Raw genomic sequence first — 17,168 nt, forward strand, 5'->3', positions numbered from 1 at the left:
GCATCAACTCATCTGCATTTGGTAGAAAAGTGGTGAGGGGAAATGACAGCCTATAGTTGTGGATTACCCAAAACAGATGCATGACTCTGGAGCACACCAGGGACATGGAGGGGTGCCCACTCAGCTGTTCTGACCCAACCCTTCTGACTATGACCGTCCTTCTGGCTTGGGTGAGAAGAGGTCTTGAAGAAACAAACTGCCCCTGGATAACACAGAACTTGCCATACAGGCCTTGGAGCTGGGAGTCCTGGGTTTGCCTAACTTGGGAAGAGATTTAGCACAGAAAGTCTCTATGCCCAGCCCTCCAGGTGCCCCTCCTTCAGCCACCCCTCACCCCCCACTCTAAGCCACGTCAGAGCATCCCAGGTAATGCTCTTTTTCTCTCCTCTGGGGAGCAGTGCTGTATCTCCTGCCATACTCTGTGCTAGAATCACTGGCGGGCCTCTCTGTCTCACTTCTGAGGTCTAAAACACTCCGACGAGAAAATGATGTCATCCTCTCAGGATGCCCTTCCACCTGCCCCTGCAGGTTCTCCATCAACACCCACCTGAGTGAGAACCCCCCGCCCCCACTCTCGGTTTAACGTTAGCCAATGTTGGATCTTCCCTGCAGGCAAGGTACTGAGAGATCAAGGTGTTAGAGAATCCTGGAGCCGGTGTCTCATGTCATTTTGTGGTTTTGCAATCATTGTGATCTCAGGGTGCCCCCTTTCTTTTTCTTTTGCTATGTCATGCGCGACATGTGGGATCTTAGTTCCCCAAGCCAAGATGGAACCCGTGCCCCCTGCAGTGGAAGCACAGAGTCCTAACCACTGGTCCGCCAGGGAAGTCCCCAGGATACCACGTTTATTATGACCTCTTGAGTTTTATTTTCTGAAAAGATAGCCCAGAACTCCTCAGCTGACTCCACGTGTGAACAGAGAGCAGTTCTGATCTACTTGCTCATGATACTGTTCATACTCCCGGCACAAAGCCTGACATGTGCAGCTGCTTAGGGTCTGGTGATCTGAACTGCTGATTTGAAGTGAGTTGAGAGGATTGAACAATGGAAGGAGACACAGCTGAGGACGGCCAAATGCTGGGAGAGAAAAAGTACAAAGAGGTGGTGGCAACTGAAGTTTATGATCTTGGACAGAGCTGTGCTAGAAATGTCTGAGGTGAGCTCTAGCTGAAGGTCTGGGAAGCCAATGATTGCCTCCGGGCCTTGGTCCTTCCTTGACGCACGGTACATGATGCTCAGGTGTGTAACATACCCGCATGGAGAGCTGAGGGTTCTGGGAAGTTCCCTGCACTGTCTTCCACACCAAACTTTTCTCAAGAAGCGCATTGGAATATAAGTGCATGAGAATGATATAATTATGGAGATAACCTCAAATCTACTCTAATTTTTTTCAGTATGTCACTTACAAATTTTGGTACTTTAGTCATGTGCTAAGAAATTATTTGCAATCCCACAATAATTTAAAACCTTTGTCCTGAGAAACTGCTGAGTTAGGCTTCTGCCCCGCTGCACAGCTGGCTTTCCTATCTATGCCATCTCCTCACGGGTAAGATGTTTCACATTTTGTGTGAGGAAATGGTGCAGAGAACTCACCTTACTTACTCAGATCACATAACTTCAGGGATGGGCAGATCTATCATTAACCCAGCCTGCTCGTCCACAACCTCACAATGCCTCCAACAAGATCTAAACTAGAAGGCAGGGGTTTAAACACCAGCTCTGCTAGTTGTGTGCACTTGGGTGAACTAGAGGAGAACCGTGTGGTGGCCAGAGACACTGCTCCCTGCTTTCCCCTCTGAGCCTTCATCTCTTGTCTCTAGAATGACCATGAAGGACTCACTGGTCCAAGAGGCAGATGACAACAGTCCCCTGTGTTTACACATGTGAAAGAACAAGAGTATTCTGCAAATATCAGTTATTGATAGTCCAACAGGAAATCTAACATTACCTTTTCTTGGAACTTGATGAACAGCTCAGGAATGTGCTAAGATCAAACCCAATGGTGAGCACTTGTTCTTCACTTATGGCTGTAAGAGAAGACGTTTGATTCACTCCACCTGAAGCCCAACCAACAATATGCATGACTACTATCAACAGTTTTCCTCACTTATACACCACATCCAAACCCCAAGCAATGGCTCCAAACCCCTCTGGAAAATTCCACAGGCTAAAGATTTATAGAAGTCAAAAGTGACAGAACAGTGGTTCTCAAACTTCCAGGTGCATCAGCATCACCTGCAGAGCTTGTTCAACACAGATTGCTGGGCCCACTCCAAAATTTCTGATCTGTTTCTGATCACAGTTTCTGATCTGAGGTGGGCTCTAGAATGTGAATGTCTAACAAGTTCCCAAGTGATGCTAATGCTGCTTGTCTGGAGACCAAACACAGAGAACAACTGACTCAAAACTCAAATATCAGAAGGGGGCGGAATTTTTTTTTTTTGTAAGAAACTATACATAAACATAAAATTGACCATTTTAACCATTTAGAGAGTGATGGGATTTAAGAACGGAAATCATACCATCAAAGATGAGTTAGGGCAAGAGTTATTAAGTGGTATCCATGGATGCAGTTCAAGAGGTCTGTGAAGCCAGCTCAGCACTGGTTATAGGTGGTAGAAAGGGCACTACCAACTTCTCTCATATTCTGACCTTACAGGGAGACTGAACTGGATATCCAGGCATGCAGGAGCATGCTCCTTGGCCCTTCCTGCAGAGTGTCTAGTGGTCCTCAGCCCATGAGGCCTTAGTGGACCTCCTACTTTCCCTTGGCCGGATTGGACCAGGAGCAATCTTCTTCTTCTTCTTTTTTTAGCCACACCATGTGGCATATGGGATCTTAGTTCCCCAGCCAGGGATGGAACCCATGCCCCCTGCAGTGGTAGCACAGAGACTTAACCACTTGACCACCAGGGAAGTCCCAGGAGCAATCTTCTGATGCATGGCCCACCCATCAGATTCACTCTCAAGAATTTGAACTAAGAGACACCAAGGAGATGCTCCATGAGCTGTGGGTCCTATATCTGAAGATTTTGATTAGGTAATTGGGAAATGAACAAAAGTAAGGTGGCTGAGGGGAGAGAGGCAGCCCTGCCAAGGGGGACAGAGATGAGAGACCTTAGAGGGAGGGGTAATGGAAGTGGACAGATGGACACAGGGCAGTTGCCATGCTTACACCTGACATCTGAGGCCTGATGGTCTTTATTTCCATAAGACCAAGGCATCCTTACCATCCTCGTACAGAACCTCTCTCCTTTCTTGGGTCAGTGGGAGCTAAGGGATCAAGACCAACAACAAGAAGACAAGGGACACTAAACCCATCTGGGGTGGGCTCTCAGACCACCCCTCCTCTGGTCGCTCCTCCCATTGGAACCCCAGACTTTTAAAATAGCTACCCCACAAGCCAGTGCACCAAATATCACTCCAAACGTCTCCAGTGATGGTCCACTCACCTGTGAGAAGGCTGAAGAACAGATCAGCTGGGTTCTTCCTCATGGAGAGGCAGTCCTGGAGTTTCAGATTGAAGATGAAAACTTTCACTTTTGGCTCAATAGTCTGAAATGATATAGGACAGCAAGTGAACTGAAGCTGCCTCGAGTAAGTTTTTTGTTAACAGGGACAGATTTTAAAGATGAGAAGTCACGACACTCAATTTGGTTTTGGAAGTGACCGCTAGCCATCTCAGTTAATAAAGAGAGCCGACTCTAGATTTGAGGGAGAAAAATCGACACTTTTCAATAACATAGACCATTCTCTACACTGACCCCCACCAAAGAGACAGGTTAATTTCTGCCATCACCTCAGGCTACAAGGTACCTCCTAGAACCAGTCACTGTGTTAGGACCAGGGACAAGACAGTCTGCTCACGTCAGGGGCCTGTGCTGCTACAAGAAGCTCAATCAGGTGCCACCGTCACAATGTTTATGGATGTCTAGGGTTTGCTTCAAAACAATCTGGTTTGAGAGGGGGAAGGTAGGGTATAGATGAAACAAGATCAGCCACGAGTTGATAGCTTTTGAAGCTGGGGGTGGCTTCATTTTACTTTTCCTTCTATCTCTGGATATATCTGACATACTCCATAAAGAAATTTAAATGAAGCTATCTTCATTAAAATTGGAGCAGGTGTAATTTCTCTCCCATTTCTAGCCAGTTCAGTGTCAAAAGAAACATCTTTAGGCTGACATGTTGTTTGACCTCACTTTAGGTTACCTTTTTTGGGGGAAGTTGGGTTTTGTCATTTTTCCCACACTAAGTTTTCCTCCTCTGAGTAGTTAACAGCCACTGAGAAATACCAATAGCAACTACTTAAAAAGAAGCCAGGCGGGTTCTTTATTTTCTCAGAGCAGCCAGTAAAAATGAGCCTCAAGCCTTAATCTCTGACAAACCAAGTAAGTCGCTCAGAACCAGTTAGTGGAGCTGTGACCCACGCAGTCTTGTTCTTTCCCTGGGCCAGGTCAATGCGGAAAGCCAAACTCCTAAGGGAACCGAGGGTTTTCCCCTTTCTGGAAGATCCATATGCAGTGAGGCAGCCTGTGGTATCACAGGACTGGAGAGCTGCAGGAGCCCTCTGCTGAGTGGGGAAGCCTCTGGTGAGCAAAGCCTCTTCTGAGAAGGGAACATGGGACCCCTACATGTACCTCCTGCAGAATTCAGGACCTGTGGATGTGCTGTGGGCCCTCAGGCCCAAAGACACCTGTGTGCCAGTGGGGAGCAGCAGCTGAGGCTCACAGAGGTGGTGCAGGTGCTCTGAGGAGAGTGGAGGGATAGTGAGGGTTGGCTTGTCAGGATAAATATTTACATGACCACATCCATGAAATGTCTGTTTTAATCTCAGAATGAACACTGGAATTTGGATTCTCAGTAGCTTTCTACACAAGAGAGCAGAGGATCCATGTAAATATTTACCTTAACAAGCCAACCCTCATTATCCTTCCCAGGGAAGACTATCTAACATCCAGATGTTCTCTATAGGAATCACCCCAGATGCAACTCTGCAAGTATGTGGACTCTTTTATTTGTTTACTTATTTTTGGCTGCACCGAGAAGCTTGTGGGATCTTAGTTCCCTGACCAGGGATTGAACTCGGGCCCTTGACAGTGATGAAAGCACAGAGTCCCAACCACTGGACCGCTGGGGAATTCCCTGCAAGTATATGGACTCTTGGAGGAAGTTCAGTTTACACATCAGCTGAAGCATTAAATGTCTAATATGCTCTCAGGAAACTTTGCCATTCATCATCAATATGGAAAATAGCTCAAATTACCTGCAACTGACTCAGCTTCTGCCGGAAATCTGCTTCACTTTGGCATTCATAAGATAAATCAAGAGAGAGGAAGTCAACTGCATCCTGGAAATAAGTAAATAGGATCATCAGAGCACAAGGAATTTCAAGACAAAGAACTGCTCAGAAGTATTCTTTTTTTTGTTTCTCCCCTTATTACTAAATGGAATACTCCAAAGTGGGATTTTCCAAGGGAAAAGCAGGATGAGGAAAAGCTGGGGACAAACTGAGAATGTGTGTGGGGTGTGCCTACTTGTTGTGGGGAATACATCACGTGTGCACTCAGCAAAGTGCCTGGCACACAGGAAGCTCTCAATAAATGCACACAATTGAATGAGTGAGTGAATGAAAGAAGCACCATACGCCAGAAAGGGTGGGTTTCCACCAAGTGGATAAGCACAAAGGAAGGGAGTCAGAGGCCAGAGCTGCCCTGAGCAGCAACCCCCTCATGGCCTTCCACTTTTCAGGACAGAGGCGGTGCAGCCCTCACCCACCCACAGACCCCTTAGTAATTTCGGCAGGCCCTACTGGGGTTTGGGGTTTTAATTGCAGGCTATAGTCACTGGCTATGTTCAGGCCACAGTTTAAAGTCCACCCCAGTTGGCCCTAGCCTGGTCCACATTATTATTGGAGAACAGAACTCTCATGGTCCATGGACACCCCCGTCTGTTCTCCAATTAAGGACATACACCTCTGCCCTGTCTCTGGCCTGCATATACTTTAAGAACTACATATTCAGAGTCTAAATACATGCAGATACCACGGTGATCCCCTCCCTACCCTTTTCAGCGAGCCATTTCTATCCTGGCCATGACCAGATCATTGCCTGTCTTCTCCCCTTCTCTTCCTTTGGGACAAAGACCGTCAATAATGGCATCTGCTGACAACCCAGTGCACTGTGACATTTGATAACTGACTCTCCTCTGGCTCCCTATGGCTTTCCCAGTCAAGTTATCATTGGTGTTTACTCAACATTCCACAGGCTTCCTCCCCGCTGGTGAGCTCCACTCGAACCCTCCCCTCTGCCCTATCAGCGCTTGTTTTGTTTGTCAATTCTATATAGCACATGATCATTGAGTTCATACTCTTGAAAGTCACTGTGCTGGGTTTAAAGATGAGTGAGATCCACATATGCCTACAACTTGATACAGAGTGTTAATAGATGCACTGACTACATGAAGAACAGGCAGAAAGTTCTAAGTGCTATATGAAAAATCCACATCAGTGGTCCTCAAATCTTGGTGGGGATTAGACTCACCTGGGAACTTGGGAAGCCTATGAAGGCCCACGGCATCCCTCCACATTAAGCCTTGGCCTCTGTGTTCTTTACTAGCTTTCCAGGTGATTCTGGTACACACCAAAGCTTGGGAACCGCTGATCTAAACAAATGGCTAAGGGTTCCAAGCGGGGAGAGATCACATCAGGTTGAGTAAGGGAGTATTATTAACAGAGGCCTCCTGATGGAGGGCACATCCACACATGTTAAAAATAGATAGAATTTTGTTGGAAGAGATTTGAGGAAGGCCAGGAGGATAGGACTTGAGGTAGGGAATGCAGGAGAGCCGGCAGGAAAAATAGCATACACAGTGGGACAAAAAGGTGAGGCCAGAGAGAGAGAGCAAGAGGGCCTGAGTGAGCCATATTCTGGAAGGCCCTGAGGAATTTCACCAATTCAGGGGAGTGTAGCTTCTCAGTAGGGAAATGAACAAAATTGTGCCTTCGGAAGGTGGCCCAGACGTGTGGCAGGAGTGGGGGCAGAGAGACCAAAGACTGCTGCTTGACAAACACTTTCCAATCAGCACTTTGGTCTCCTGAGCTCATAACTGATAACAATTATCTCCCCTTGTAAAAGAATTTAGATGGTAATATGGCCATACAATCAGTCTTGGACCTGGGCATTTCAGAACCTTATCATGTCTGGTTTTTAAATCCCTGAGCTGGTAAATCTGAAACTGGACCTTGGCATATGGGGCCTCCATCATAGCACAGACACCAGTGCTGCACAACTACAGAAATCAGTTGTTTTCTCTGAGGGTGTTCCATACTGCCCAGCAGCCAACATTACAAGGGCCAAAGCTGTTAAATTCTCAGATGTTTTAACTTTTCCTATTAAAATTATATTTAAAAGTTGTATTTAGAGGGGGTAAAAACCAGGATGGGCACTCTAGGGGGACATTATTTAAAAAAAAATTTACCCTAGTATCTGTTTTGCTAAAAAAACTGACCTCTCTTCTAAGAAGCTCTTTTAATAAAAAGAGCAAGAGCAGAGGCATTTGATTTCTTTGTGCAGGCAAAAGCTGACACTTGACCAAGTGAGAGCTGGGGCTACAACAAATAAGATTTTGTTTTAAAGTAATTATGAATCTAGAGAATGCATAACACTCATAAGAGGCATTTGTAAGAATGTCAAGCAAACTACTATACAGAGGATGGATAAACAACAAGATCCTACTGTATAGCACAGGGAACTATATTCAATATCCTGTGATAAACCATAATGGAAAAAATATGAAAAAGAATATATATATGTATAACTGAATCACTTTGTTGTACAGCAGAAATTAACACAACATTGTAAATCAACTATACTTCAATAAAATAGATTAAAAAAAAGAATGTCAAGCCAACAAAATTTCTCTTGGTTTTTAAAAATTAAAATAGCAACTTTCCTGAGAAGTTACAGATGCTATTTTTTGGGCTGTCATTACCTGAGCAAGTGCAGACGTAGACGGTTCTAGCAGGAGCTCGGAGACCGCCTGAGCTCGCAGGACCACAGAGAGCTTTCGGCCTGAAACCAACCAGAGGAAGGGCTGAAGGTGAGAGAGGAAGGAGCCTGTGACCCCAGAAGCCCCTGGCGAACTCATTTCCTCTTGACCTTTCTATTCCATGTTCACTGACTTTAAAAAGGATTTCTTGGGCTTTCCTGGTGGCGCAGTGGTTGGGAGTCCCCCTGCCGATGCAGGGGACGCGGGTTTGTGCCCTGGTCCAGGAGGATCCCACATGCCGCGGAGCGGCTGGGCCCGTGAGCCATGGCCGCTGAGCCTGCGCGTCTGGGGCCTGTGCTCCGCAATGGGAGAGGCCACAACAGTGAGAGGCTCACATACGGCAAAAAAAAAAAAAAAAAAAAAAGGATTTCTTAAGAAATCACTCACATGATTTTACCCTAGCTGAAAGATTTTAGAAAACAAGGTAGCTTTTTAAAAAATGTCCCTTTAAAGAGTGTTTCATGTAAATCAAGATGGTGAAGTGCAGGACACTTGTAAAGTCTTTTGTAAGAATAAAAGCAGTTCCTTCCCCCAACCCCGAGCAATGTAAAAGGCGGAAAGGAGAGAACTGCGTCCTAATTCCTAATAAGCCTTGGCCTCTGCGTGCTTTACAAGCTCTCCAGGTGATTCTGATACACACTAAAGCTTGGGAACCATTGGTCCGAAACAGCTAAGAGTTCCAAGTGGGGAGAGACTTTTGAAAGGCAGGGCGTTCTCAGGGGACTGCTGTTACCTGTCCTTTTTTGCTGTGCAAATGTCCATTTGACACTTACTGCACATGAAGGAAATATAAACCTGTGCAGCTTGTACCCACTTGCTTTGACATTTGATCACCTAACAGTGGTGCTTAAGCTTATGTGCATCAGAATCACATGTCCTTCTCGTCAGCCAACTGGGGTGGGCCCAGGAGCAAGTGCCTTTTAACAAGCTTCCTGGGTGCTTCTGAGGCAGTGATGCTCAGACCACAACTCGAGACACGCTGCTGTGGACTTGGGATTCCTCAGTTGTTAGCAGTGCCATCTAACTCTTTGATGTGCATAAGTCTTTATCTCCTGCTGGATTGTGTGCTCCTTGAGGAGCAAACTTAAACATTTCTCTAGGCCCTCCAAACAGCAAGCTTAGGACTGGGTGCATAGGCAGGTGCTCAGACCTGTGCTTTGGAAACAGTAAACAAAAATTGAATGAAACCAGAGTTTGAGACTTAAACTATAAGACTATATGCCTGACTTCTCTCCTGCATCCAAATTCTATACAGGAGAAAGATCTCCCCAGTCAATGAAACCACCATTAACAACCGCTGCCAACTACCAAAGTGCTTATTTTGATAAACAGAGTGAAACTTTGAAACCCCCTGAGCAGGGAATATCACTCATTCTTAGTCCTCATTCTGATAAGATAACGATATTTTCCAGTTATTCAGTGATTGTGCCCAATGGAGCCATTTCATATTCCACAGATTTCCACGCTTCAGTCTATCATCACATCAGCTCACATAGAACACATGTTCTCAGACTGTGCTGAACACTTTAAAATGTACAATTTAGTATTATCTCTGGATCAATGACATGACACAAGAGTACAGTTAATCCCTAAGCACAATTGACCCACAAATCACTTCTATTTGACTTTACAAGCTGTTTTTAGAATCAGAGTGAACAAACGTACCTGAAGTCCCAGAAATTCTCATATCATACAAAATAAACTTCCTGATATGGTTCCCAACCTGTTCCCAGTGCAAGCACAAACTATACTTCTTAAAATAATGTAAAATGCAGATTACTCAAAACTAGATTCTCATTCTAAGCTTGCAGTTTCATGTTTTCTTGGGAATGAAATGGGGGGTAATTGCTCTGGCTTAAGATAATTTATCTTGTAATTTTTGCTGGATATGGTTAAAAGTTGGTATTCTCATCTACAGAACTCAAAATCAGTATTTGCTGTGGGTTGAGAATTAACTGTTTCAAGGCCATGTAGAAAAATCATTGCATAGCACTAAGTTCATGTCCCTCACAGGCATTACTAGATTTCACTAAGGATAAGCTCAATTCTGTTTCCACCACAAAGGGAAGTCGTTCCTCCAAAAACCATTGCCGTTGTCCATTAAAAAATAGTCCCTTTCCGTTTGCTCCTTTCACTTTTGCCCCAAATGCTTCAATAAAAGTAATACAGCCAGTATTGAACTGCCAGTATCAGTGCTTCAAGAGGTGGGTGGGGACTACAAGTGTTGCTGTAGATTGTGTCCCAGTGTTGTACAAGAGGAGGGTGCTGTGTGCAACTCTACTCTTATGTGAGAGGGATGTTCACTTGCCTGCTCTCCCTCTGACTCTCTGCTAAGAATCTTCTTTTGTATCCTTCCCATGGTAGCACATTAAAAACATCAATAGGAGGTTTATACATGCTTTTTTTTTTTTTTTTTTTGCGGTACGCGGGCCTCTCACTGCTCTGGCCTCTCCCGTTGTGGAGCGCAGGCTCAGAGGCCATGGCTCACGGGCCCAGCCGCTCCGCGGCATGTGGGATCTTCACGGACCGGGGCACGAACCCGTGTCCCCTGCATCAGCAGGCGGACTCTCAACCATTGCGCCACCGGGGAAGCCCCAATAGGAGGTTTATAATAACACATATAGAAAGATTAGAAAAGAACTTTGCAGAATTGTGGTAAAAATACATAACATAAAATTTACCATTAAAATTTTTTTAAGTGGCTTTAAGTACATCCACATTGTGCAACTGTCACCACCATCTACCTCCCAAACTTTTCCCATCATCTCAAGCTGAAACTCTGTGTCCATGATCAGTATCTCCCCATTTCCCCCTCCTCCCAGCCTCTGGTAATCATTATTCTACTTTCTGTCTCTGTGAATTTAATCATTCTAGGTCCCTCATATAGGTGGAATCATACAATATTTGTCCTTTTGTGTCTGGCTTATTTCACTTAGCATAATGTCTTCAAGGTTCATCCATGTTGTAGCATGTGTCAGAATTCCATTTCTTTCTAATGCTGAATAATATTCAATTGTATGTATCTAGCATATTTTCTTTATCCATTCATCCTTGTCTGGGCATTTGGATTATTTCCATCTTTTGGCTATTGTGAATAATGCTGCTATGAAAATGGGTGTGCAAATATCTGTTCAAGTCCCTGCTTTCAATTCTTTTGGGTATATACCCACAAGTGCTAGATCATATGGTAATTTTATGTTTAATTTCTTGAGGAACTGCCACACAGTTTTCCATAGTGGCTACACCATTTACATCCTGGCCAGCAATGCACAGGGTTATAATTTCTCTCTATCCTCACCAACACTTGGGATCTTCTGCTTTTTAAAAATAGTAGGGGTTCCCCTGGTGGCGCAGTGGTTGAGAGTCTGCCTGCCAATGCAGGGGACACGGGTTCATGCCCCGGTCCGGAGGATCCCACATGCCGCGGAGCGGCTGGGCCCGTGAGCCATGGACGCTGAGCCTGTGTGTCCGGAGCCTGTGCTCTGCAACGGGAGAGGCCACGGCAGTGAGAGGCCCGCGTACAGCAAAAAAAATAAATAAATAAATAAATAAAAATAGTAGCCATTCTGGTGGCTGATGCACATAGCAGGAGAATTAATTAATAAAATGTGGCTTAGTCCCACAATGGAATATCAGATAGCAGTGAAAAGAAGATACTATAGCTATATTCAACAATATGAATAAGCTTTTGAAAAAGTTTTGTTTGAGAAAAAAGAAGTCCTAGAGGACAACAAAAAGTATAATACTCTTTCATGATGCTCAAAAACAAACCAATCAAAATTGAATACTATATTGTTTAAGCACACATGCAGTTGGGATAGAAACTATATTTTTTTAAAAAGTAATGGAATCTCAGTGAGATACCATCAGAATGGCTAAAATAGAAAGGATGAAAATGCCAAATGTTGGTGAGGATGTGAGGCCACTAAATTCTCACACACGGCTAGTGGGAGCATAACATGGAACAATTGCTTTGGGAAACTGGCAGTTTCTTAGAAAGTCAAATACATCTCTCCCCTGTAATCCAGCAATTCCACGCCTAGGTATTTATCCAAGAGAAATGAAAACATATGTCCATGCAAAAACTTGTACAAGAACGTTCATAGCAACTTATTTATAGGAGATAAAAACTGGAAATTGCCCAAATGCCCCTCAATTGTGATACATCCATGATAGAACACCACTTAGAAGAAACAAGGAGCAAATTACTAATACAGCAACAAAATAAATGAATCTCACAAACATGCTGAATGAAAAAAGACAAACAAAAAAGTACATACTGTATGATTCCATTCATAACTACGCTGATAGAAGTCAGATCAGTGGTTGTTCCTTGGGTAGGGATTGATTAGGAAGGGATAAAATTGATCAGGAATGGGATTTTTGGAGGTGTTGGTTAATGTCTTATATCTTGATAAAGGTATGGGTTAAATGGATATATGTGTTTGTCAAAACTAATCAAACTGTAAAATTAAGATCTATGCACTTCACTGTGTGTAAATCATACCCTGATTAAAAAAATTCTTAGGAAAAAATCAGAACTGCATTTCATTGTTTATTTTCTTATCATCAGTAAATGGGAATTTAATTTTTAAACATATTTTTTAAACATGGTGAATTTGGGGGGGCTACAATATATTTAGTAAAATCCCACTTTTTCTGTAATTAAATATTTTTATTTAAAATGTTTGACCTTGTACCTCCATTACGGACACCAAATGGGGAAGAGGGGAAAGCCATAGACTAATAAAAATGCATGGAATATTTAGCACAGTGGTAACCTGGGATGGGGTGGGGGAGAATGGGAGATGAGATAGGGAAGAATATACAAGTAGACATAAGTTGTGGTATGGTTTGTTTTGTTTTATAAACCCTCAACCTTCCAATTAATTTTTTAACATTAAAAATTGAGATATAATTCATATACCATAAAATTAATCGCTTTAAACTATAAAATTCAGTAGTTTTTAGTACATTTACAAAGCTGTGCAACCATCTCCAGTAATTCCAGAACATTTTAGTAACCCAAGAAGAAATTATATAACCATTAGCAGTCACTTCCCATTCTCTCTTCTAGCCCCAGATGTAGCTACTCTACTTTAGTGTCTCTATAGATTTGTCTGCTCTGGATATTTAATATAAATGAAATCATATAATATGTGGTCTTTTGAGACTGGCTGCTTTCACTTAGCATAATGTCTTCAAGGATTATCATGTTGTAGCACGAATCAGTACATCATTCCTTTCAAAGGCTGAGTAATACTCCATTGTACTGATATGACACTTTTTGTTTATCCATCAATTGATGGACATTAGGGTTGTTCCACTTTTGGTTATTATGAATAATACTGCTATGAATATTTGTGATGCGTTTTTGTCTGGACATTTGCTTTTATTTCTCTTGGATATATACCTAGGAGAGGAATTGTTGAGTCATATGGTAACTCTAAAATTTAACTTGAGGAACTGCCAAACTGATTTCCAAAGTGGCTGCACTGGGCTTCCCTGGTGGCGCAGTGGTTGAGAGTCCACCTGCCGATGCAGGGGACACGGGTTCGCGCCCCGGTCCCGGAATATCCCACATGCCACAGAGGGGCTGGGCCCGTGAGCCATGGCCGCTGAGCCTGTGCGTCTGGAGCCTGTGCTCCGCAACGGGAGAGGCCACAGCAGTGAGAGGCCCGCGTACCACAAAACAAACAAACAAACAAAAAAACCAAAGTGGCTGCAACATAATTCATTCCCACCAGCAAAGTATGAGTGTTCCAATTTCTCAGCATCATTGCCAACACTTGTTATTGTCTTCTTTTTTAATAAACTTATTTACTTATTTATTTTTGGCTGCATTGGGTCTTCATTGTTGCGTGTGGGCTTTCTCTGGTTGCAGCAAGTGGAGGCTACTCTTCGTTGCGGTGCGCAGGCTTCTCATTGTGGTGGCATCTCTTGGTGTGGAGCACGGGCTCTAGGTGTGTGGGTTTCAGTAGTTGTGGCACGTAGCCTCAGTACTTGTGGCTCTTGAGCTCTAGAGCACAGACAGGCTCAGTAGTTGTGGCACACAGGCTTAGTTGCTCTCCAGCATGTGGGATCTTCCTAGGTCAGGGCTCGAACTCGTGTCCCCTGCATTGGCAGGCGGATTCTGAACCACTGTGCCACCAGGGAAGTCCCTGTCTATCTTTTTTATTACAGCCATCCTAGTTGATGTGAAGTGGTATAATAGATATATTATATATATATGTATTATATATTATATATAATTTTTTGCTATTTTCTTGCTCTTTAAAAAAAAGAAGCATAGGGCTTCCCTGGTGGCGCAGTGGTTGAGAGTCTGCCTGCCGATGCAGGGGATGCGGGTTCGTGCCCCAGTCCGGGAAGATCCCACATGCCGCGGAGCGGCTAGGCCCGTGAGCCATGGCCACGGAGCCTGCGCATCCGGAGCCTGTGCTCCGCAACGGGAGAGGCCACAGCAGTGAGAGGCCTGTGTACCGCAAAAAAAAAAAAAAATTGAAGCATAATTGACCTACAACACTATGTTAGTTCCATGTGCACAACATAGTGATTCAATATTTCTGTGTTACAAAATCACCACAGTATTCTGTTATATTTTAATTGTTGGACTGAGTGGTCACTCCATGGGTATTAGTTATTGTGTGGCTGAACCACACTGACTCTATTTTGTCAGCTCCATCTTAGGCCCACAGTCCTACCCCCTCCCCTTCCTGTGTGACTGAGCTTTAGCCTACTCACAAGTAATGCACCCAAGCCAGATAAGTTTCCTATCAACTTTTACCCTTGTCTTCATCAGATATAAGAACTGGAAGAATGTTCTTTAGCTGACACAGATGGTTAATGGTCCTCAAGGGATAATGGTCATGAGACCCCCCCAAGGGGACGGAAAAACTCCCAGTCCCACTGGTGCAGATGTGCTTCTCCCTTAATAGTCAGATTGCATTTTTAGCTTTGGCCCCTTTAAATTCCCTTGTGCCCCTTTTGGCAGTGAGGAATGCAGCTGCAAATGCTTCCAGATCGCTGTTCACCAGATCTTACCCATATGTAAGTTACCCACAATAAACTCCATAATTGCATTTTATGGAGTTGTGTGCTTCACTTTTTGGTCTCAAAGTTCCTTTTCAGTTTGGGGGATATTATTCAATATCCGCACCTTCGAAAAGTTATTTTGCTTTTTTTTTTTTTTTTTTTTTGAGGTACGCGGGCCTCTCACTGTTGTGGCCTCTCCCATTGCGGAGCACAGGCTCCGGACGCGCAGGCTCGGCGGCCATGGCTCACGGGCCCAGCCGCTCCGCGGCATGTGGGATCTTTCCGGACTGGGGCACGAACCCGTGTCCCCTGCATCGGCAGGCGGACCCTCAGCCACTGTGCCACCAGGGAAGCCCAGTTAATTTGCTTTTAACCAACATATGCTGTATAACTTTTCTTGTGTATATTAAAAATATATTTTACAAGGAACAAAAAAGCTATTTAATTGGACTAAAAAGGGAGGGGAGAATGAGAGAGAGAAAGGAAGAAGGAAAACCGGGGCTTCCTTGGTGGCGCGGTGGTTGGGAATCCGCCTGCCAATGCAGGGGACACGGGTTCGAGCCCTGGTCCGGGAAGATCCCACATGCCATGGAGCAACAAGGCCCGTGAGCCACAACTACTGAGCCCACGTGCTGCAACTACTGAAGCCTGTGCGCCTAGAGTCCGCACTCTGCAACAAGAAAAGCCACCGTGGTGAGAAGCCCACGCACTGCAACAAAGAGTAGCCCCTGCTCGCTGCAACTAGAGAAAAGCCCACACGCAGCAAGGAAGAATCAACACAGCCAATAAATAAATAAATAAATTTAAAAAAAAAAAAAAAAAGAAGGAAAACCACCTTTTGGAATAGTAAAGAGACTGAGAAGAGAATTTATTTTGTGTCCTGCATTATATCAGGGGCACATAAGGTAGTGATGTTGATGAAATATGAAATGAAGGCTGGGAGGAATGAGCAGAAGAAAAGAAGGAAAATATGAATTTAAGAAAGAAATAGTCTTTAGTAATCTGATGGAGATTAAAAATGAAATATGTAAAGCATTTTAATAAACGTGTCTAGTTTTATAATGTAAATAACTATTATTTAGAATTTTCTAAAAATGAGACAGATTTTCCTTAATTTCAGATGATCCAGTTCAGCCTTGTTCTTTCAAAGTTCATTTTACTCAAAGCTTCTTCAGTAGAATCACAGCCAACAAACATGTATTTATTTTCTCACTCACCCCATGATAGGCTTTCCAAAGAATCCAGTTTCAAATCTGGCATCTCCTTCTTCTCCCTTCCTCTACAGTTCATGAAATGGATAGCTGGGCTTCTTGCTGTTCCCTCGCCAGGGGCTTTGCACTCACCCCATGACCAAGTAATCCTCCAGATCCCATGGTTGCTCGCTCCCTCCCTCATTCCAGCTGGGTCAAAAGGTGGTCTGAGGACAGCTTTTTTGACAATCATATATAAAATAGCCCCATCCACACTCACACTCTTTCTTCCCTTGTCCTGCTTTTATTTTAAACATGGAGAAAATGTTTAACCTCTCTATGAGCAAATACATGCAAATGAAGAATATAAGGAGACAGTCGTTTTCAGCCATCAAATTACCAATGACGGAAGAAATTTTTCACATACTGAGATATGCAGAAGTCATTCTGACTTACACATGATTTAACATAAACTTTATGCTAACTAGAACATCCTGCTTTTTTTTGTGTGGTACGCGGGCCTCTCACTGTTGTGGCTTCTCCTGTTGTGGAGCACAGGCTCCGGACGCGCAGGTTCAGCGGCCATGGCTCACGGGCCTAGCCGCTCTGCGGCATGTGGGATCTTCCCGGACCGGGGCACAAACCCGTGTCCCCTGCATCGGCAGGAGGACTCTCAACCACTGTGCCACCAGGGAAGCCCAACATAATTTTTTTGTTTTGTTTTGTTTTGTTTTGTTTTGTTTTTTGCGGTACACGGGCCTCTCACTGTTGTGGCCTCTCCCGTTGTGGAGCACAGGCTCCAGACACACAGGCTCAGCGGCCATGGCTCACGGGCCTAGCCGCTCCGCGGCATGTGGGATCTTCCCAGACCGGGGCACGAACCCGTGTCCCCTGCATCGG

At 44.3% G+C, this 17,168-nt stretch overlaps 1 protein-coding gene across 1 annotated transcript in view; it reads right to left on the reverse strand.

The window, feature by feature from the left end:
* The window catches only part of LCT (lactase), a gene marked incomplete at its 5' end in the record, with an annotated part of 53,652 nt that overhangs the window by 34,402 nt on the left and 2,082 nt on the right, over positions 1-17,168 (reverse strand). The window contains 4 exons of the mRNA XM_082630037.1: positions 1,949-2,027; positions 3,453-3,555; positions 5,264-5,347; positions 7,990-8,069. Coding sequence (XP_082486163.1) covers positions 1,949-2,027; positions 3,453-3,555; positions 5,264-5,347; positions 7,990-8,069 — 346 coding nt within the window. The remainder of the gene's footprint in view (positions 1-1,948; positions 2,028-3,452; positions 3,556-5,263; positions 5,348-7,989; positions 8,070-17,168) is intronic.

Source organism: Mesoplodon mirus, assembly GCF_964341445.2.
Source record: "Mesoplodon mirus genome assembly, chromosome: 8".
In the NCBI taxonomy this organism is placed as follows: Eukaryota; Metazoa; Chordata; class Mammalia; order Artiodactyla; family Ziphiidae; genus Mesoplodon; species Mesoplodon mirus.